Here is a 21,145-nt window from a genome sequence, read left to right as displayed (position 1 = left end):
ATGCTGCTTCTTTCTTGCATCATATGCCTCTACTAATGCTAATTGCAGCAGAAACTCTCTCTAAGATAATTTAGAACATCTAAATGTAAAGATAATAATAGATTAAATTTCGAAAGCCAATTAAATAGAAATTTAACGGCTCCACCCTCTGACAGGCACCAAGTCCAAATTTAAGTGAAATATCACTAACAGAGATGTAAACCACTACAATAAAATAAAACAAAAATAGACTGACCATTACTACCCATCTCAACAGAACACCACAAGGCCAATAATGGTCAGGGAATCGCTGCATTTCGATCGCTAGACAAATCGCCGCAAAGGCGAGTAGACCGAAAGATCAGTCCGCCACTCAATGCGGTGGTCCTGATGCAGCAAAAATGAAAAGATAGAACAGATATGTGCACTCCAGTGCAAAGCCATACTACTGATAAAAGTAATCTTAACCACATTATATAGACAAGTAATGAACTATGGATGGCAGCACAGGCACAGCATTAGAAATTCGCCCACTACTGTTATGTGATATAATTATACATATGTTTGAATAACGTTTAAAATAGTTGGAAACTGAATCTTTCATAAAAAAATAAAAAGGTACAGCAAACATCAGAGGCAGCAAAAAGCATATTCCTCTACATGATGCTTGAAATATAACTATAGAAATAAATTAGAATAGGAATTAAAAATAATGCCAGCAGCATGGCAAGACAAGTGCAAAAATAACCAAAATTAAACAATGATAAACCAACAGGGAGGGAAGAGAGGGGTAACAAGAGTAAATATTGCAGCAGAAATGTATCTGTTCTATCTTTTAATTTTCGCTGCATCAGGACCACCCATTGTTTAAGTCCTCTGCATTGTCGGTTCAATCTGGGGATTGGGTGGCGGACTGATCTTTCGGTTGACTCGCCTTCGTGGCAATTTGTCTAGTGATTGAAATGCAGCGATTCCCTGACCATTTGGACCTGGTGCCCATCAGAGAGGACGCCGTTAAATTTCTATTTAATTGGCTTTCGAAATTTAATCTATTTTATTATCTTTACATTTAGATGTTCTAAATTATCTTAGAGAGTTTCTGGTGCAATATTTACTCTTGTTACCCCTCTTCCCTCCCCGTTGGTTTATCGTTATGTTTAATTTTGGTTATTTTTGCTCTTGTCTTGCCATGCTTTTGGCATTATTTTTAATTCCTATTCTAATTTATTTCTATAGTTATATTTCAAGCATCATGTAGAGGAATACGCTTTTTGCTGCCTCTGATGTTTGCTGTACCTTTTTATTTTTTATTATGAAAGATTCAGTTTCCAACTATTTTAAACAGTTATTCAAATATATATATATATGAAAGACGAAATATATAAGGGTTAAATTGTGAAATAGTAGTGGAAATATAAAAAAATAAAAAAGATATGCCAAATGCATCTGAGTGTGCAAAGAAGCAGCAGCAAAGGATGCAAAAGTTTATATATGGGTTGAAATAATAAGTCAGATAATTGTGAAGATGGAAGTGTAAATTACATAAAACGCCAAAAGCTAATAGGAAAAGGATAGCAGAAATATGAGAAATTGTAGGTATGAAACAGAGATATAATGTGAATATCCTATATGTTATTGTTTGTTTGTTATTTGGTTTTTAGGAGCATTAGCAACTAAGGCCATATTGCTCCGGGGATATGCAGTGGTCATTCCCTGACCTTTCCGCATCCTATATGTTATAATGAATTAAGTAAAATTATAGGCTGAATTGTTAAGCCAATTAGAGAGGAGTGACCTGTAAAGTAAAAATGATTAAGTCAAAATGATTAAATTAATAAAAGCAATAGTAGCAAGCATCAGATATGGGTGGACAAATTTGGCAAAAAGGCGAAAGAAGGGGTTAGAGTAAATATGCAATTAAATCTGATGTTAGCATAAGTAATTGTTGATACATGATCAGGTATTTCATCAGGGGACTAATCATGTCTGATCATGCATCGAGGACTGCATTTCTATACTTGTCCATAACTGTGAAAGAGACTATATTTAAGAATAAACTAAATGGGATCAAAAGGGGAAAGCAGTATAACTCTCACAAAGTATGGACAAGGTAGTTCCAATGCAATGTATGTTATATAAAATAAATTAAGGTGAATTAAAGTAGAAATAAAAATTAAAAACTAGGGTGTTTTATATTATTAAAAAAAAAAAAAAAATTTAGTCAATAACATTTGGGTATAAAATGCAAATAGAAGTTTGGTGAATATAATTTGGTAGAATTTGTATGTAGAATTTAGTGGAATATGTAAATAGAATTTTATGCAGGCAAATGGTATAACACTAGGGAGGTAACTGAGGATAGGGAAGGGATAAAAGTATATCTAAATAAATAAAGGTGAAGATAGCGAGAGATTAATGGTTGTATGAGCATTTGTATCACCCTAGTATTGCACTAATAGTTTTACAAACGGAAAAAGTACAAGTAGAAAGTAAAAAGATATTAAAAGTACTAGGTTAGCTGGGATCGTAAAGCCCATCCTTTTAGTAAGGACAATGACTATGTAAGTATTAGTAAGAAAAAGAGACTAATACCAAATGCTTGTGTTGTAGAAAGTCGAAAAAGGCCAGAAAACAAAAACTGAAAGCGTAATGAATAAGTAAATAGTTGCTAAAATAGTGTATAAAGCAAGTATACATTTACCTGGAATATTCAAGTAATGTGTAGTAGAGAGAAGAAGTGGGAAATTACAGTGAGAACATATTTGGTTGAGTTGATAAATGTAACTTAAAGCAGTAACATATAGGGACAGTTCTACAGACTCATAATTTATAGTGAAAAATTGGACTTGAAAGAAAGCTGTGTAAAAACATAATTAGTAACCGCTACAGCTGTTTTTATAAAGTATGTGTATAGAGATACACAAACAGAACATTGGCCAGGAGAAGGTACATATACAAGGGAAATTATAATGCAAATAGGTGGCTGACAACTATATATTTCGAATAATTAAATTCTGCAGACAGAAAGATATGGAAAAGCAGAGTGAAGTACCCAAAAAATGAAATGTAAATACAAATTTCAAATAGTATATCGAAAACAGTATTAATAAATCCAGCAATTCAAGAAATAATAAAATGGCTGCCAAGGGTTCAAAGCATGGAAAAAAGGAGTATATAGAATGAATGTCAGCTAAAAATAATAGAATTCTGATCAAATGGTAGGGCCATCATGTATCAAAACCTATGAAGTCTGTATAAGCCTTATTAGAGTACATAAAGATAATTTAAACTCCAAGTTAAAACTGTTCACATATATCAGAGTGAACAGTTTTTAATATGTAATGAAATCTTTAGCTGGAAAGGATAGAAAAAATATCCGACAGGTTGATATATTTCCACATCTCCAGTCCAAGGATGCCTTCATCATCATGGCTAAGGGCCAGCTTACTTCCTTTGCTGCCTCTTTTCATATAAATGGATAGATCTCATCCCCACCAGGTGCCTTCCTTATGTTTAACTTCAACAATTTCTCCTCCACTTTGCTCTCAGTTATTACAAAATCATTTAACTCCCTATTAGAATTCGATAAGCTTCTGGCCTCCACTTCCCTACAGAATTCCTCACGTGTGAATGTAGATGCTACCTGAGCATAATCATCAATAATCGAACCACTGACATCAAGTGGACCAAGCTGATTCATCCTCTTCGTTCTAGAGTTTACTCAAGTAAAGAAGTCTTTACAGTTTTTCTTTACATCCTTTGCCAAAGATTTCTCATAATCTGCCTTTGCTTGCCTAATGTCCTTTGTGACATGATTACAGACTATTTTATATCTACCATAGCAATCTGGTCTCCTGATAATTTACATGCATCCCATCCATTTTTTTCTCTCTGCCACAACATCCATGTTCATCTGACATCCATTTAGGCCGAAACCTTGAACAGTATCCCTCCGGTCAACCCTTCCCCACCTCTTCCATCATGCAGTATGACTGATGACTTTTGAGGTTATGATGAACATCATGGCAAGATCCAATCTTCCTTACGTTTCGAGGGTACAGCTCTAAAACGGTGTTCGCAGGCCGGCCGCTAGTTAGTACACCACCAGACCAAACCTATTGGTAACTCTTTAGGAGGCTTTCGAATCAGCTAGTGTATAATCTTGCTAACTGTACTCTGCCAGATAAGTGACTGGAGTGAGTCCGAGTAGTGTGTATGCAGAGGGCAATGTCGAGGCCACGTTATTTCAAGGATCTGGGTATATTCTTACCATGTGTATGCCTTCATCACTTCATACAGCATGTCCTCCCCCCCCACTTTTTCTTACTTTGAATACACCATTAATTGTAAAACTAATAGAGTAAGCTCATCTGCAAAAAGATTTAAACCTTCCAAACACTTCCTAGTTCATTTCACAAATATACATGGTCTCAATTCTAATCTCAACTACGTCTATTTCCACTTGCAGTCTGCCAAACCCCACGTACTTCTTCTGACAGAATCTGTTTTCGGATGATTCAAATACTGCTAATCTCAGTTGACCACATTATTCGCTGTATGATTCCTTTCGCCTCAAAGGTGGTACTTGTGCATATGTCCATTCTGATATTCCCTATCAGAGACTTGGTAATTTGGAATCTTCTCTGGCTTAAAATCTCTCTACCTCATGTGTCAAATTCATCTGTTGTCTCTACTGTTCTCCCAACTCCACTAATCATTTGGAGCTCTTTGACTTCCTCTCTTTGCAACTTGACTTTCTCCAGTCCAACTTTATTAACAGTGAAGTAATTTTCCTTGGTGATTTTAATGTTCACAACTCCAGCTGGCTTCCGTTTTATGGTCACACTAACCCAGCTGGTCGAGATGCTGAGGCTTTTGCAATTACTAATGACCTTGCACAGATTTACATTTACCTACAAGAATAACAGAATCCTAACCATACAGCCAACACACTTGATCTTTTTCTCACAAACAACTTTAGGCACCTCAGAGCACAACTTGGTGATTGTCTCTTCTCCAATGGAGCCTTTATCTCATGGCTATTCCCAACCTCGTGTTGTTTGGCATTACAAGAATGCCAAAATGGGATGACCTGCGAGATTTCTTTTCTTCTTTTCCTTGAGTGGATTACTGTTTCAAAACTTCTGATGTCAACGTTTGCTCAGATTGTGTCAGTGAAATTATTCTTGTAGGAATGGAATCCTTTATTCCACACTCCACTTTAAAATCTCAACCTTTATCTAAACCTTGGTTTTCCAATAAATGTGCTAAGGCTGTTCAAGAGAAGAATGTTGCATATTGTAATTGGCTTGTTTCCAATTCTTCAGTTTCATTTTCTGCCAACACCAAAGCTCACAACAATTGTAAAGCAGATATTAATCTGTCCAAACTAGATTTTGAACAGGCTAAGAGTAAAACACTTGCTTCTTGCCCTAATAGTAGCAGAACATTCTGGTCTCTTGCCAAAGATATTAGCTGCAACTTTTGCCCATCTCTGCTCCCACCTCTGTCAAAACCAGATGGTTCTGTTGTCACTTCAGCCAAGGATAAAGCTGACCTGCTAGCATCCCATTTTTTTTCTGACTCATGTATTAATGATCTTGGTAAAACACCTCCCACCATTCCCAACATGCTCCATTCAATGCCATCAAGATTTTGGCGAATCTTGATGTTAAGAAAGCTCGATGTCCTGATGGTATTTCTCCACTTGTTCTCACAACCTGTGCTCCTGAACTTACTCCTATTCTTTGTGCTTTTTTCACTTTCTTATTCGAAAAGGTCTTTTTTCCCTTGGAAATTTGCTCATATCCACCCAGTTCCTAAAAAGGGTGACAAATCCCTCCCATCCAATTATCATCCCATTGCAATTACTTCTACTCTTTCTAAAGTAATGGAGAAATCAATTAACCACCAACTCTTAAACTACCTAGAAACCTTCCGTCTGATCAAAGATCGCCACTATGGATTCCATCAGTGTCGATACCCTGATGATATTCTGGCTTATGTCACCCATTTATGGACAAATTCTTGGAAAATTTCGGTGAAACACAAGCAGTTGCTCTTGACATCTCAAAGGCTTTTGATCGTGTTTGGCATATAAGCTTCCATCTTATGGTCTGCCGACTTTTTTTTTTTTTTTTTTTTGTAGTTGTTGGCGCATCAGCTTCTGTGGCCATAGTGCACCTCCGAAGGTTTTTTTGCGGTACTTTGATCCAAGCCCGAGGCGGGATTTGAACCTGCGACCTTTGGGTTGCCAGGCAGGCACTTTACCCACCCAACTAGCCCGGTCGGCGGTCTACCAACTGTTTTTTGTAATTGGTTATCCGGTTTTCTCTCTGATCGCTCACTGACGGTGATGGTAGATGGCTCTCTGTCTTCTAACTTCTCCACTAATGCTGGAGTTGAGTTCAGTTCAGTTCTTTCCCCCACTCCCCCAAAGTTCAGTTCTTTCCCCCCACTCTTTTCCTCTTTTATATTGAGGACCTTCTTCCATTGACTGGAAATCCTATCCATAGTTTTGCCAATGATAGCACATTGCATTCCACTTTTCATTTTCAGGAACTTTGCCCTGCACAATAACTTCAACTTCTCGTATATCGGCTACCAATTCCTTGAATGCCGATCTCAAGGTCATTCTCAGTGGGGCAAAGACAACTTAGTTGATTTCAATCCTTCTAAAACTCAGTTTTGTCTTATATCTCGCAAAAAGGATTCTTCTGCTTCTATGCTTATGTTTGGTGACACTCCGATTTCTAGGCAAAACAATATATCTCTTTTGGGGATTACCCTGACTTCTAATCTCTCTTGGCACAAGCACATTACAAATATTGCTTCCTCTGCATCTAAAAAACTTGGTTTTTTCTTTCGTTCTCAGCGTTACTTTTTTTCCAAACAGCTGTTTACTCTGTACAAATTGCAAATCTACCCTACCGTGGAATATTGTTCCCACATCTGGGGCGATTTCTCCAAAACCTCTCTCAGGCTTCTAGATTCCATTCAGAAGAGGGCAGTTAGGTCAATTAATGACTCATCTCTAACAGATGTCTCTCCACTCGCTGTCTCATAGACGTACTTTTCTGCTGCATGCCTTTTCTACAGATACTTCCATGGGCATTGTTCTTCTGAATTAGCTTCTATAATTCCTGCTCTCTCTCTTTCAAAACAGTCCAAACACATGCCGCCACCAGCCAACATCCATTTTCTGTTCAACTTCAAACTCAGAGAACCAACTTTCCATCTTCCTCGTTTATTCATTCAACTACCGTTTTCTGGAACAACCTTCCTTCATACGTATTTCCTGAAAATTACAGTCTACAGAAGTTCAAGTGTAATGTCAACAAATATCTTCTTTCATCTTCTCAACCTCCAACCCAAGCACGGTACTAAGTACTATAGGTTCTAATACCTCTCGTGTTTGGGGTTTCCATAAATAAAGAAAAAAAAAAAAAGAAGAAAAGAAAAGTATTTCTTAATTGGCATGAATGGACTAATAGCTTTCAAGATTAATTCCTTGAATAGTTCCAATTCAGAATTCACCGTTGGTAACATCATCAGTCCCACTTTACAGAATTTAACAACTGTTTGAGACCAACGTAATCACTTTTATGAAAGCAAAAACCCTTCCTTTACCCCAGATGGTAGTTACACCTTGGAGTAAATCCCACATCAGTACACTGTGATCACTGCCACTTAGTGGTTCCTTTATCTGCAGATTCTCAATGCACAAATAATCACTGCTGATAATCAGATCAAGAGTATTACTCTTTGTTGCCTCTCGAACATGCTGTTGTAGGAAACAATCATTCACTAAGACCCCAAAAGTCTAGCTAGTGTGCGAGTGATCAATGCACATGTTCCAGTCTATATGTGGGAAGTTAAAATCCCCCATTATAAGACAATCTGATTTACTGGCCCATTCTATTTCCCTGTACAGATCTTCATTGCACTGATCAGAGTCATTTGGCCTATAACACACTCCTACTCTCTATTTTGCTTTACCCATTGCTTATGTTACACAAAAGTTACTCAATACTGAACTGTCCATCTACGTCAGCTAGATGCACTTCCTTAGATTTCATGTATTTCTTAAATAACAGAATGACCCCCTCCTCCCGTTCTATCCTCCTTATCCTTTCTGTACACATTGTACTGGGGTGGATGGGATCTATCCAGTTATTTTAAAGGAGGCGGCAAAGCAACTAAGCAAACCCTTAGCCATAATTATGAGAGCATCCTTGGACTCAGGGGAGGTTCCCACGGACTGGAGATGTGCAAATGTATCCCCAATTCACAAAGGTGGATCGAAGGGTGACACGAGTAATTACAGACCAGTTAGTTTAACTTCTGTTCCGGATAAAATAATGGAGTCACTGGTTAAAGAAGCATTGCAGGATCATCTAGACAAGACTGCAGCAATAATTCAGACACAGCATGGGTTTGTTAAGGGAAAGTCTTGTCTGACAAATTTGATTGGTTATTATGATGTGGTCACAAAGGAACTGGATGCAAAAAATAATTTTGATATCATATACTTGGATTTCAGGAAAGCTTTTGACACTGTTGCGCATGGAAGACTACTGTACAAATTGGAGCAGAATGGTATTAAGGGTAAGTTACTACAATGGATAAAAGGATGGTTAAGTGGGAGAAGACAGAGGGTGGTAATCAATGGGTGCTGCTCTTCGTGGACTAATGTTATTAGTGGAGTCCCACAGGGTTCGGTGTTGGGTCCACTGTTGTTTTGTGTATTTATCAATGATATTGATGAAGGTATATCAGGGTTAATGTCGAAGTTTGCAGATGACACAAAGGTTGGCAGGGTTGTTAATGACAGTAATGGCAGTGTGCTACTGCAACAGGATCTAGATAATTTGGGCAGATGGGCTAAGAAGTGGCAACTGAAGTTTAACCTTGACAAATGCAAAGTACTGCATATGGGTAGAAGTAATCCCAGAGAAACGTACCAACTGTGTGGTACTACACATAAAATGATAGAAAATGAAAAAGACCTGGGAGTAATTGTGCAGTCAGATATGAAGTTTTCTGAGCAATGCAGACAGGGTGCTAGGCAGGTCATGGGGTTTTGTCAATGATATATAGGAATTTTGCTAGCAGGGAAAAGGAGGTGATTGTCCCTCTGTATAAGGCAATGGTCAGGCCACGCCTTGAGTACTGTGCACAGGTCTGGAGGCCTCATTTTAGGAAGGATGTAGATTTGCTTGAGCGTGTACAGAGAAGAGCAACATGATTGGTGAGGGGAATGAAGGGATCCTCTTTCCAAGAGAGGCTTAAGTTCTGCAAATTGCAGTGGCTGGAGACTAGGCACCTGCGCGGTGATCTGATTGAGGTCTATAAGGCCTTGAATGGGTTGAGCACGCTGAATTCTGATGGGATCCTTCCACTTGTTCAGATTACGAACCTACGGGGACATAAGTTCAAATTAAGAAAGGACAGATGTAGAATAGATGTGCGGAAATTTGCCTTTAGCCAGCGGGTGGTTAATTGCTGGAACAAACTTCCATCTGTCGTTGTGGAAGTTGATAGGTTAAATAAATTTAAGGAGGAACTGGACAGGCATTTGGAGGGAATGGTGTGATTTTTTTTTTTTGGCTGATGCTGCATAAGCTCATACACTTGCTTTCTTGCATCACGTGCCACTACTACTACTCCTCAAATTCCAATTCTGCATTCCTTATCTGTGTGACACCAAGTCTCTGATATTCCAACAATATCTGCTTTTGATGTCTTGACCACACCTCAAATTTATTTACAATACTCCTAGCATTGGTGTATGTGCAAGTATACATGCACCTCTTCCTCTTAGATACCCTAATTTACTTGTTCCATGATGACTCCCAGCAGTCCTTGAAATCCCCAGCACCTTGCTTTCCAGGCTGCTCCTCATTCCAATAGAAGCAGCACAAGAATTACTTTCACTACTGCCTGCAGCTACTATTAATCTATTAGTCTGTAAATCCCCCTAAACTTGCAGTTTTCTGACCCACTTAACACTGCCTCGATAGCATCAGCATATATTCTTGCATTTTTGCTTTTCTATTTAAGTGTATTCCATCCTTGTAGATACAAACTCTTCTGTTAACAAGCACAGACGACACTGAGAAAAATTCTATCCCATGAGCCAAAATGCACAATCTCTCCAGAACCAAAATGATTGACAAGGCACTCATCATATACTCCCTCCTTTCATGTCTGGGCAGAACTGCACACACTTTCAAATTTAATCTGTACTTGTTAAGTAAGTCTGCAGATCTTCTAGTCTTAATGTCACTGGTGCCAACAAAAAGGTGGACCCAGAGCAACAAAGCGTTTGATGCCGTAAAGAGAGAGAGAAAGGGTGGGAAGTTTTGAGAAAATTGGGGATAGAGGAATATCTTATGGAGAGAATTGAAAATATGTACACCAACAGAGTGAGCAAAGTAAGAACAGTGATAGGGTTGACTGAGAGCTTCGTAATAAAGTCATGTTTGAGACAAGGAGGCATCCTGTCACCTCTACTGTTCATAGCTGTTATGAATGATGTGCAATGTAGAGTGGCAGAACAACTTGGACAAGACCAGATGAAAGTTATGCTCTTCACAGATGACACCTGCATAAGGGGAGAGAGCAGGGAATAAGTACAACAGCAAGTTGATATGTGGGCTAGTATGGCCAATGAATTTAGACTGGTTTTCAGTTAAGAGAATAGCGAAATAATGGTTCCAAAGAGGAGTGATGAGCCTGATTGATACATTACAAACGGTAGGAAAGAGCTAAAAATGGTTAACAACTTGAAGTATCTAGGAAGCACCATTACAATGACAGGAGTAATAGACAAGAAATAAGTATAAGGATACAAGTGGGCAGGAATTTCTATAGGCAGACAAGATCTGATCTGGAACAGGAACATACCAGTGAAGCGTAAGAAGGCTATATATCAGACCTATTACGTACCTATGAAATATGCATCTGAAACTTGGCCTATGAGGAAAAAGGATGAAAGCAGAAAGCTTTCAGAATGCAGAAATGAGATTTGTGAGGAGCATAGCCAGAAAGACAAGACGCGACAAAATCAGGAATGATGTGATTAGGGAGAGAATTCAGGTTGAAGAACTCTAGAACAGGATTGAAAGGTCCCGTTTCTTTTGAAATGATTTGGACATGTCAAGAGGATGAATGAGAGGTGCTTGCCAAGAAGAATGTTTGATTTACAATTAAGGGACAAAAGTCCAAGGGGGAGATTAAGAATGAGGTGCCAGGACATGATAAAGACCAATGTCATTAAGAGGGAAGGAAACTGGAGTGAAGTTCACGAACAGGGCATGGTGGCAAAGCTTCATACATCAACCTGTGGAACAATGCCAGATTATGGTGTGTGTGTGTGTGTGTGTGTGTGTGTGTGTGTGTGTGTGTGTGTGTGTGTGTGTGTGTAGAGAATTATATTTTATGATTATGTAATGCTCTGCATTTTTAGGTCCTTGAATCCAGCAAATATGAAAGCTCTAAACAGAGCAAAAGAAATGACTGGTTACAGTGATGAAATAGCAAGGGTGCCATTAACTAAAACCAAAGAGAAAGCCATAGAGAAACAAAAATGATATATACACAGAGTTAATAAAATTGTTTCCAAATAATAGTATAAGGATGAATCGAATGGTATGTTACCAAGGGCTAGCACCATTCAATACATCCCAATGATAACTGGCAAGCTATCCATTTCTGGTTACAATCTACCATATACAGTAGATTCTCATTAATACAAAGTTCAAGGGACCTTAATTTTCATGTTCTGTAATAACGAGGTCGTCCAAAAAGTGTCAAAATTTTACCTTTATTAATTATTATTTTTTGGCACATGCTATATATCTAAGAATAATACAGTAAACCCCCGCTATTCGCAGTATCTGTATTCGTGGTTTTGCATATTCGCGGTTGCTGATTTAAGATAAAATGAAACCTAAAAAAATGTGAATTTTAAAGCGCTGTGAACATTTTCCGCCATAAAAAAACATGGGTGTGGCTAAAATCATCTTTCCCGGTCAAAACAGCGCTCAGTGGGTGGGGGGGAGAGGGGTGACAAAATCGCGAGCGTGGATGTTTCTCGCTAATCCTTGTTCACTATGTGTTATGCGCTTGTCATGGAAGGTTTGGTCGTTTGCTTTTAATTTATATGCTTATAAATTGAATAAATTTATCAATTTATAAATTGATATGCTTACAAAAGTGATAAATCTACCATTTTGCAGTGTAAAACAGACTTTTTCGAGTGTGTTAACGGAAGAAAGTGCCTTTATTGTGGACAAGTTCTTTTTTACCCGTACAAAAATATGGCTACAAATAACAAGGGAAATGTGAAAATATCAAAGAAGGTGATGACATTAGCAAATAAAATTGAGTTATTAGACAAAATTTCTAATGGTGAAAGTGTCTCCTCAGTGGCAAAACATTATAAAATCAATGAGTCAACGGTACGATCAATCAAAAAATCGGAAGAAAAAAATCTGCCGTAGTGTCCGTGAAAATGTGCTAATTGCTTCAAAAATTTGCTCTGTAACTCGTGATGTTAAATTAGAAAAAATGGAAAAAAAGCTTTAAATCTGTGGATAGAAGACCGAACTCAATATAAAATTCTGTTAAGGTCACTTGTGAAAAGGCAAAACTCCTTTATCAACGCTTTAGCGAAACTGGTGATAGCATTGGCAGGATAAGTTTTTTAGCTAGCAAAGGCGCTGCTGGTTTGAAATTTCTAATAAATATAACATTTAATATTAAACTGTTTCTTATTTTCATTTCGATGCTATATGCTTGCATTTCATTATGTACTGTCTATGTATTATATGTACCTTCATATTATGAAGGTACATATAATACATACATAGACAAAATTTTAGACTAATTTTTCTTATATATTTCATACTTTGGAACGGAACCCCTTTATTACTATGGGAGCCATAACTCAGTATTTGCGGAATTTCTCAGGAACGTAACCCCGCAAATAGCGGGGGTTTACTGTAGTAGCAAAAATAAATTTTAAAAAAATTAATTGAAATTAATAAAATAAAATAATTAAAATAAAAAGTAATATAAACAAAATCCTTGTCTAACAATACAGTAGGATTAACACACTTTTTAAAGATTTCATTTTATTTGTAAGATAAACTAAGAGAAAAGCAATTAACAGAAATTAAAATATTGTACAGTATATATTGGGATATATACAATAATTTAGTATCACAGTAAAAGAATTAATCTTAATATAAAAGGAGACATACAATACAATGTTGTTTGTACAATTTTTGTCCTATATGCATTATTAACTACAGCACAGACATAAAATGCAATATTGTTTCTTTATTAATGTTACTGCAGGCCAATGCATTTTGGGCATCTTTTTTAGATGGTTGTGTGTGTGTGTGTGTGTGTGTGTGTGTGTGTGTGTGTGTGTGTGTGTGTGTGTGTGTGTGTGTGCTTGCTTCTTCACTTTTGCTGTCACTGATAACAAAAACATCATCGTTTTGCTTGGTGCTTAGCAGGTCTTCTGTTGTTGCGTTTCTGTGGTAGAAACTACATGTACCTTCACAAACTCTTTAAATTCGCCAACAAAATCCAAATTCCCCCATTCCTCATGTTGCTATAACATTCAGCTGCTGGACCATGTTTTTCGATGATATTCTCTCCAAAGCCACTCTTTCTGAAGCAGTTGATTATTACACTTGATGCAATACTGTCCCAAGCAATAACAAGATTACAGATAGCATCCAAGACATTCCAATTTAGCTGCAAATTGTTCCCTTCTTCCCTCCCTCCTATGTTGAGGATCAAGTACCTTATCAGGCAGGCTCCCTTGTGGTTATAAATAATGTCTTGGTTGAGTGGCTACATAAAACTGCTGGTAAAAAAAACTGCAGCCATTATCACCCACTGCAAGATGGAAGCCTCCTGAACAATTCATGTTGAGAGCATAGTTTGCCATGCCGGTCCAGTGTGGGTTGGCAGATTGGCTGTATTTAGCAGTCAGGGGCTTGATCCCCAGTCTACTCAAAAGAGCGTGTGCTACTGCACTCTCACTCTTGCCCACTCAGCTACAGATGGTAATGGGAGGTTAAAAACAACAGCTGTATACTTGTCAACTTTAATTGTCTCAGCAGAACGTGCTATACAACGATCTAGAATCATCAGAATGTTCATTTTTTTGAGAAGCCATTCTTCTGTCCACTTTTGATAACCAAGACTGAAAAATTTTGACTGTAAGCAAAACACTTCTATTGCCCACATAATCACAGAGAAGTTGGTTAACTTTTTTAAAACATCTTGGCTTGGAAAACTTATCAATTACCAGTGGGCATAGTTTTGTATTGCCATTTGAATTGCAGCATAACAGAATAGTGAGTCTTTGTTTACTTAATTTTCCACCATGACAAGACTCCCTTTTAACAGCAAATGGATATATACAATATCCATTTTGTTTGGCAGCAAATTATAAAATAAACCTATCTCATCAAGATTAAAAAAAATTCTTTGCCTCATATTTTTCAAGAATGGACTGTACAGAACACAAACAGTCCATGGCCTTTTCCTTGTTGACTAATCCAGACTCGCTGCAAATATTTTGCAAAACCAAGTTATTCTTGTCTAAATCTTTGGAGACAGCCACTGCTGCATTTGAAGTTGCTAATTCCATGTTACTCAGCCAGATAATTTGCCTTTTCTTGCAAAATTGGACCTGATATTGGCAAATTAGATGCACGCATTTGTTGGTACCACTCAAAATGTTTTGTTTCAAGCTCCTCATGTTTTGAACTAGGAATTCATTTCCTGGTTTTTTTTTTTTTTTTTTAATCACTGCTCCAGTGTCGAGCAATTCAAGTTTTTTTCGGTTTTTCAGTATTGTAGATGAAGTAGGTAAAGGAATGTTGCATTCCTTTGCAATGTCTGTTTTGCTAAGTTACATTTTGTAACCATAACACTACTAGATGAGATTTAATATAAACAAACTTTAAATTAATTTAAAGACAAGTTCCGAAAAAGACATCAGCTCAGATAAAATGGCACAAAAAATAGATTACTGTATACTCGTAGCAAAAGATTCTTTGAACTGCGTAACAATTGCAACTGACCTTAATCCCATGGAGAGCGAGGGAGTGTATGTAAACAACTTAAAAAAAACTGCTTTTATTCTTTTGTTAATTTAACATGATGTTTTTCAGAATACACTTATGTTGTAGCTACTATAAACTGGTTTTGTTTACACAAAAATAATTTCTAACGTCAGTGCCATCCTTCGGGAAGCAGGGAACTGGGTGGCCAGAGGCAATAATCGGACAGCTGTGCTAAGATTTGTATTAAACATACAAAATAACAGTATTTATTTCTCATGGGGTGAAAACAAACTTTGTAATACATATTAACCGAATTTTGTAATAAACGAATATATTTATATAGAAGAGCCTATCCTTTCGCAGGGGAATGGTATGTACTTCATATAAACCGAGTTTGTATTAACGAGATTTTGCTGTGTATATATATACATATACACACACACAGGACAGGCAAACACTTTTTTTTTTTTTTTTTTTTCCAAATCTGACACTGATTTTTAATGGAATGAATACAAATCAGTTCAAAATCATAATTTTGAAATACCACACCACTGGCAATTGCCATATTGAAATGTTATTATCACCAATAAAATCCACTAAGTTTTTTATATGTTTTACTAAGTTCAAAATACATAGTTAGAATTAAAGTCCTGAAACTACTTTGAATTGCCCTTAAATTCACATAGCCAATCCATACCTGATATCCAAAAGGCCAATGCATGAGATACAAGTCCAAATAATCAAGTCCTAAGTTTTCCAAGGATTTTTTACAGCAGACAATAACTCTATCTTTTTTATGAAATGTATTCCAGCACTACAAAAACATCTTCATTAAAGTATAACACTATTTTCAGTAAACGAAATTAAAATACACTAAATAACATTTGATTATTAATATGAAAGGCAAACTTTTAAATACCCATTAAGATTACAATAACAAAACTTTTAAAATATTTTTGAAAATCAGAGTTCTCATTTTCCTATTATAATCAAACATTTCAAAAAACAGAATGTATATAATGTTAAGTTCAAGTTTCTATATTTCACTACATGAACTCCCCAGCTTACGTAATACTTGACTTACGGAAATTCAACTTTATAAGTTTTTGCCGGCCAGTGCAAACTTAAAAAAAATTGTGGAAACGTATTTTGCATCCCATAGGAATGTATTGTGAAAAACGCATTGTGAAAATATTGTAATGTGAATCCAATAACACATTGCGTGATTTCTTTCTTTCATTTTTTTTTTTTTTTTGTAATTCGTTCCATGTCCTTGGAAGTTGAAAAATTCGCTAGATTACTAAGCTATTTATTTCTCTAAAAGGTCATATTTATAATGGAAATTGCACTACCCTTTCATCATTATCATATGTTCCTGTTATAAGAATCAATTTTGAATGCCTTTGTGATACTTTTCTAAAGCACATTTCTGTAGGTCACAACCATAAAACAACAAAAACAATTTGCACTTTCCGGTTTATTGCATTTTCAATAATACCGATAACTAGAATTCTGTGGGTTTTTACATTATGCTATTATGGTGAAATGTCTTCCCCTTCGTTGAAATCTTCAATAATATAAAACACAAATTTTCAGAAACTTCTCTTCATTCCTATTTACGTATTAAAATGATGTAGGGAAAGCGACCAACGAAAAGTGCAAGTGCCAGGAAACGAAACAAAATTGATTTAGAAATGAAGATGAAAATGTTTAAGAAGTACGAAGCAGGACAAAGTTTGCCATCTATTGCAAGGGAATTCAGTCTCGCTGCTTCAACAGTGAATACTATTTTAAAGGACAGTGCACGTAAAAAAGGACATGTCAAAGGATCAACACACTTAAGATCAACAGTGATCACAAGACAGGGTTCAGGTGCTATATCGAAAATGGAACAGCTGTTAATAATATGGATGGAAAATCAGATTCAGAAGCAAGTGCCCCTGAGTCTAATGCAAAACAACAAATATTTATAAAGATAGTAAGGATAAGTACGGCAAACCCCAACCCAAGTTCGCAGTAAGCAACCGGTGGTTTAATAGGTTCAAGCATCGCGCTGGTTTCCACAACGTTAAAGTATGCGGTGAAGTTGCCAGTACTGATTCTGCAGCTGCAGAGAAATTGTGATGTGTTGGATAAAATTATTGATGAAAGTGGCTATTCAACGCAAATTTTTAACGTTGATAAGACTGCTCTGTATTGGAAAAAAAATGCCAGATCGAACATACATTGCCAGAGAGGAAAATGCAATGTCAGGTTTCAAGGCATCAAAAGATAGGGCCACGTTCTTGCTTGGGGCTAATGCAGAAGGAGATTGCAGATTAAAACCACTGCTTGTGAACCATTCTGGAAATCCTCGTGCATTTCAGGGCATCAATAAAGCATTTCCGATCGAACCAGAGACCATGGATAACAATATCTCTCTCTTTGTAGATTGGTTTAAATGCTGCTTCATTCCAGAGGTTGAAAAATATTGTAAAGACAAAACAACGTTCCTTTCAAGATTTTGCTTCTATTAGATAATGCTCCTGGACATCCTGCGCGTCTAGATGATTTCAATTGAACGTGAGAGTCATATTTCTACCACCAAACATGACTTCACTCATCCAACCTATGGATCAGGGTGTTATTTCGAACTTAAAAGCATGCTAATTACGCACAACATTTGCTCAGACATTGTCTGCAGTAAGAAAAATTTTAAGTTAAGAGACTTTTGGAAATCTTACAATATTTACTATGACATCTTAAACATTAATAAGGCCTGGGTGGAAATTACTAAAAGTTGTTTAAATGGTGAATGGAAGAAAATATGTCCGTGGCATGTAAAAGGCTTCGAAGGATTTGAAAAATACGAATCATATGAAGAGGTTACAGATACGATTGTAAAGGTTGCAGAGCTATTTCAGTTGGAGGTTGATGCCAAATACGTGGAGAAATTAACAGAGGAAGAGAAGGAATTATCTAACAAAGAACTTATTGACTTGCAGGCAGCGATAGCGAAAGAAGAAAATGCTGACGAAGCTCAAGATGAACCAAATGAGGAGTCGAGACACTTCCTCACCAGAGATGGCAATGGCATTTCATGAAATTGCATCAGCAATGGCAAGGTTTGAGAAGGTGAATCCTGACAGCGAAGGATTCTTAAAATTTAATAGAGGGGTGAATTATGCTTGCTACAAAGAAATGTATGATGGAAAAAAAAAAAAGCCACCGTCCAGTCATCCATTATTATGTTCTTTCGTAAGGTTGAGCGGCCGAACTCTTCTAAATCTCCACAGCCCTCAACCTCTGCAGCAGTATACTTATCAGCTGAATATGTCGATTCTGGCGCAACGAAACTCGAGAGATAAAAAACTTACTGATGTTATGCCTGTCTCCTCTCTTTTTTTGTAATTTTATAATTTTGAAATTTTTTTTAAATTGCACGCTTTTGTAGTTTTTTCTGTGCACAAGATAAAAAATTGAATAAATACAATAAATAATTATATTTCCATATTTGTCGAACATTTCTTTTTTGATTCAATCAATTCAGCGAGCACGGTTGCGAGTGCTGCACAAGCATGGGGGAAATTCTGACTTGTGTAAAATCTGACTTGTGCAGCGTTCAGCGGAACACAACCCTTACATAAGTTGGAGAGTTCCTGTTTTTATGTTTAGACCTCTAAATCAGTGCTTCTCAACCTTTTATCATTCAGACCACTTCACACATTCTTTACTTACCGCGGACCACTCGGTACGATTTCTTTACATCTATGAATTTTCCTGACAAATTTATAGTTTTTTCTTGTATCAGCTCTGCTAAATAATCGGTAGTAATAATATACGAATAGTAAGGGAAATTTTAAAAGAAAGAATTTATATATTGTCATATTTTTTATTGAAAAAATATGAAGTAAAAAAGGGCTCTAAAATTTTAATATGATGGTTGTGTGCCTGCTTTCTTTTACAAAGTTCATTTCTATTTGGGTCCACATTTTTTGTTAGCTTCAGTTGAATGTCTGATGTTATATCAAGTCAATTCCTATACTTATTTTTCATTGCTACTAAAGCTGAAAATCAGATTTCACATAAATACAAAGATGAATATGGAATCAACTTTTTCAATGCAATGCTTGATAATTCAGGATATTCCTAATGAATTTGAATCCGGAAGTCTGCCAAAATTGTATTTTTGAATTTCAATTTAAGTGCTCCATCTAAATAAATATCAATCAAATCTTCTTGTAATTTCATTGATAAGTGCTTTGTATTCAAATTGGATCCGAATGGATTTGCAATCCATTCGGATCCAATGAAAGAGACCTGGGGGTACTCAAGATGTGGCCTGACCATTGCCTTATACAAGGGGATAATCACCTCCTTATCCCTGCTCACAAAATTCCTGTATATCATTGACAAGACCCCATGACCTACTCTGGCAGCCTCTCTGCACTGCTCAGAAAACTTCATATCTCATTGCACAATTACCCCCAGGTCTCTTTCATTCTCCACTACCCTGAGTGCAACACCACATAGTTGGTACATTTCTCTGGGGTTACTGCTACCCATATGCAGTACTTTGCATTTGTCAATGTTCAACTTCAGTTGCCACTTCTCAGCACATCTACCAGGGCTGGATTTCCCATAGGCACAGTGCTTAGGGTCTACGAAAGAAGGCAAAAATTTAAAAAAAAAAAGCAACAAAAAGAGAAAAAAAACTCTTCACAGTGACTAACGAAAAACGAGCTGAGAAAACGTGCGCAATCAGCTCTAGGAGCTTCAATTCAATACACACTCTATCTAGCGACTGTTCTCGAAACTAGAAGAATTGAAGTAATGGTCGCTCCGTCAATTGAGGTGGTTTATCATTTATTATAGTTGAAACTTGAGTCGCATGAACTGACATGATTCACAGTCAAAGTGTTAAAACAGAAGAAACATTTTACCCCCCCCCCCCTTTTTAGCACATTTCGGAATAAAAGTGCCTAGGGCCTACGAACATCAAAATCCCGCCCTGCCATCTACCCAACATTTCCAGATCCTGTTGTTTCATCGGCAGACTTTGACATTAAGCTTGATATACTTTCATCAATATCATTGATAAATATACAAAACAACAATGGGCCCAACACCAAACCCTAAGGGACACCACTAATAACAATAGTCCACATAGAGCAGTACCCATTGATTACCACTCAGTCTTATCAAAGCCATACTACTCCAATTTGTACAGTAGTCTTCCATGTGCAACAGTATCAAAGGCTTACCTGAAATCCAAGTATATGATATTAAAATTATTTTTTGCATCCAGTTCCTTTGTAACCACATCATAGTATCTAATCAAATTGGTCAGACAACACTTGCCCTTGACAAACCCATGCTGTGTCTGAATTATTACTGCTGTCTTGTCTAGATGATCCTGCAATGCTTCTTTAACCAGTGACTCCATTATTTTCCCTGGAACAGAAGTCAAACTAACAGGACTGTAATTAATCGTGTCTTGCTTTGATCCCCCTTTGAATTGTACATTTGTACATCTCTAGTCCTGTTAAAACTCTCATAATTATGGATGCCCTCATAATTATGGCTAAGGATTTTCTTACTTCCTTCGCCACCTCCTTTAATATAATTGGATAGATCCCATCCACCCCAGGTGCTTTTCTTATGTTTAACTTCAACAATTTCTCCTCCACTTTGGTCTCAGTTATTACAAAAGCATTTAACTCCCTGTTAGAATTGGATAAACATCTGGCCCTCTCCTCCTTGAATAACTCCTCATGTCTAAATGTAGATGCAAAATACTCATTTAGTTCGTCAGCTATCTGAGAATGATCATCTACAGTCAAACCATTGATATCAAGTGGACCAATCTGATTCATCCTCTTCCTTTTAGAGTTTATTATAAGTAAAGAAGTCTTTGCTGTTTTTCTTTGCATCCTTTGCCAAAGATTTTTCATAATCTCCCTTCGCTTACCTAACCTCCTTTGTGCTTTGATTACAGACTAGCTTATATCTACCATAGTCTTCTGTGTTGCCTGACAATTTATGTGCATCCCATGCATTTTTCTTCTCTGCACAAGTCTCATTATTTCATC

The 21,145-nt window shown here is 36.8% G+C and overlaps 1 protein-coding gene across 4 annotated transcripts in view; it reads right to left on the bottom strand.

Moving 5' to 3' along the window:
- LOC150081770 (aldo-keto reductase 1B-like) overlaps positions 1–21,145 on the bottom strand; it is a 182,544-nt gene that overhangs the window by 111,637 nt on the left and 49,762 nt on the right. For 3 of the 4 annotated variants that reach the window (XM_090379631.1, XM_090379630.1, XM_090379634.1), the window contains one exon: positions 15,772–15,888. The exons of the other annotated variant lie outside the window; for it this stretch is intronic. In XM_090379631.1, coding sequence (XP_090235757.1) covers positions 15,772–15,888 — 117 coding nt within the window. The remainder of the gene's footprint in view (positions 1–15,771; positions 15,889–21,145) is intronic. 4 annotated transcript variants of the gene reach the window in all.

This window comes from Mastigoproctus giganteus, chromosome 8, assembly GCF_048544385.1.
Source record: "Mastigoproctus giganteus isolate SK-2022 chromosome 8, ASM4854438v1, whole genome shotgun sequence".
Taxonomy (NCBI): Eukaryota; Metazoa; Arthropoda; class Arachnida; order Uropygi; family Thelyphonidae; genus Mastigoproctus; species Mastigoproctus giganteus.
The sequence above is the reverse complement of the archived record's forward strand: the minus strand, read 5'-3'. Positions and strand labels throughout refer to the sequence as shown.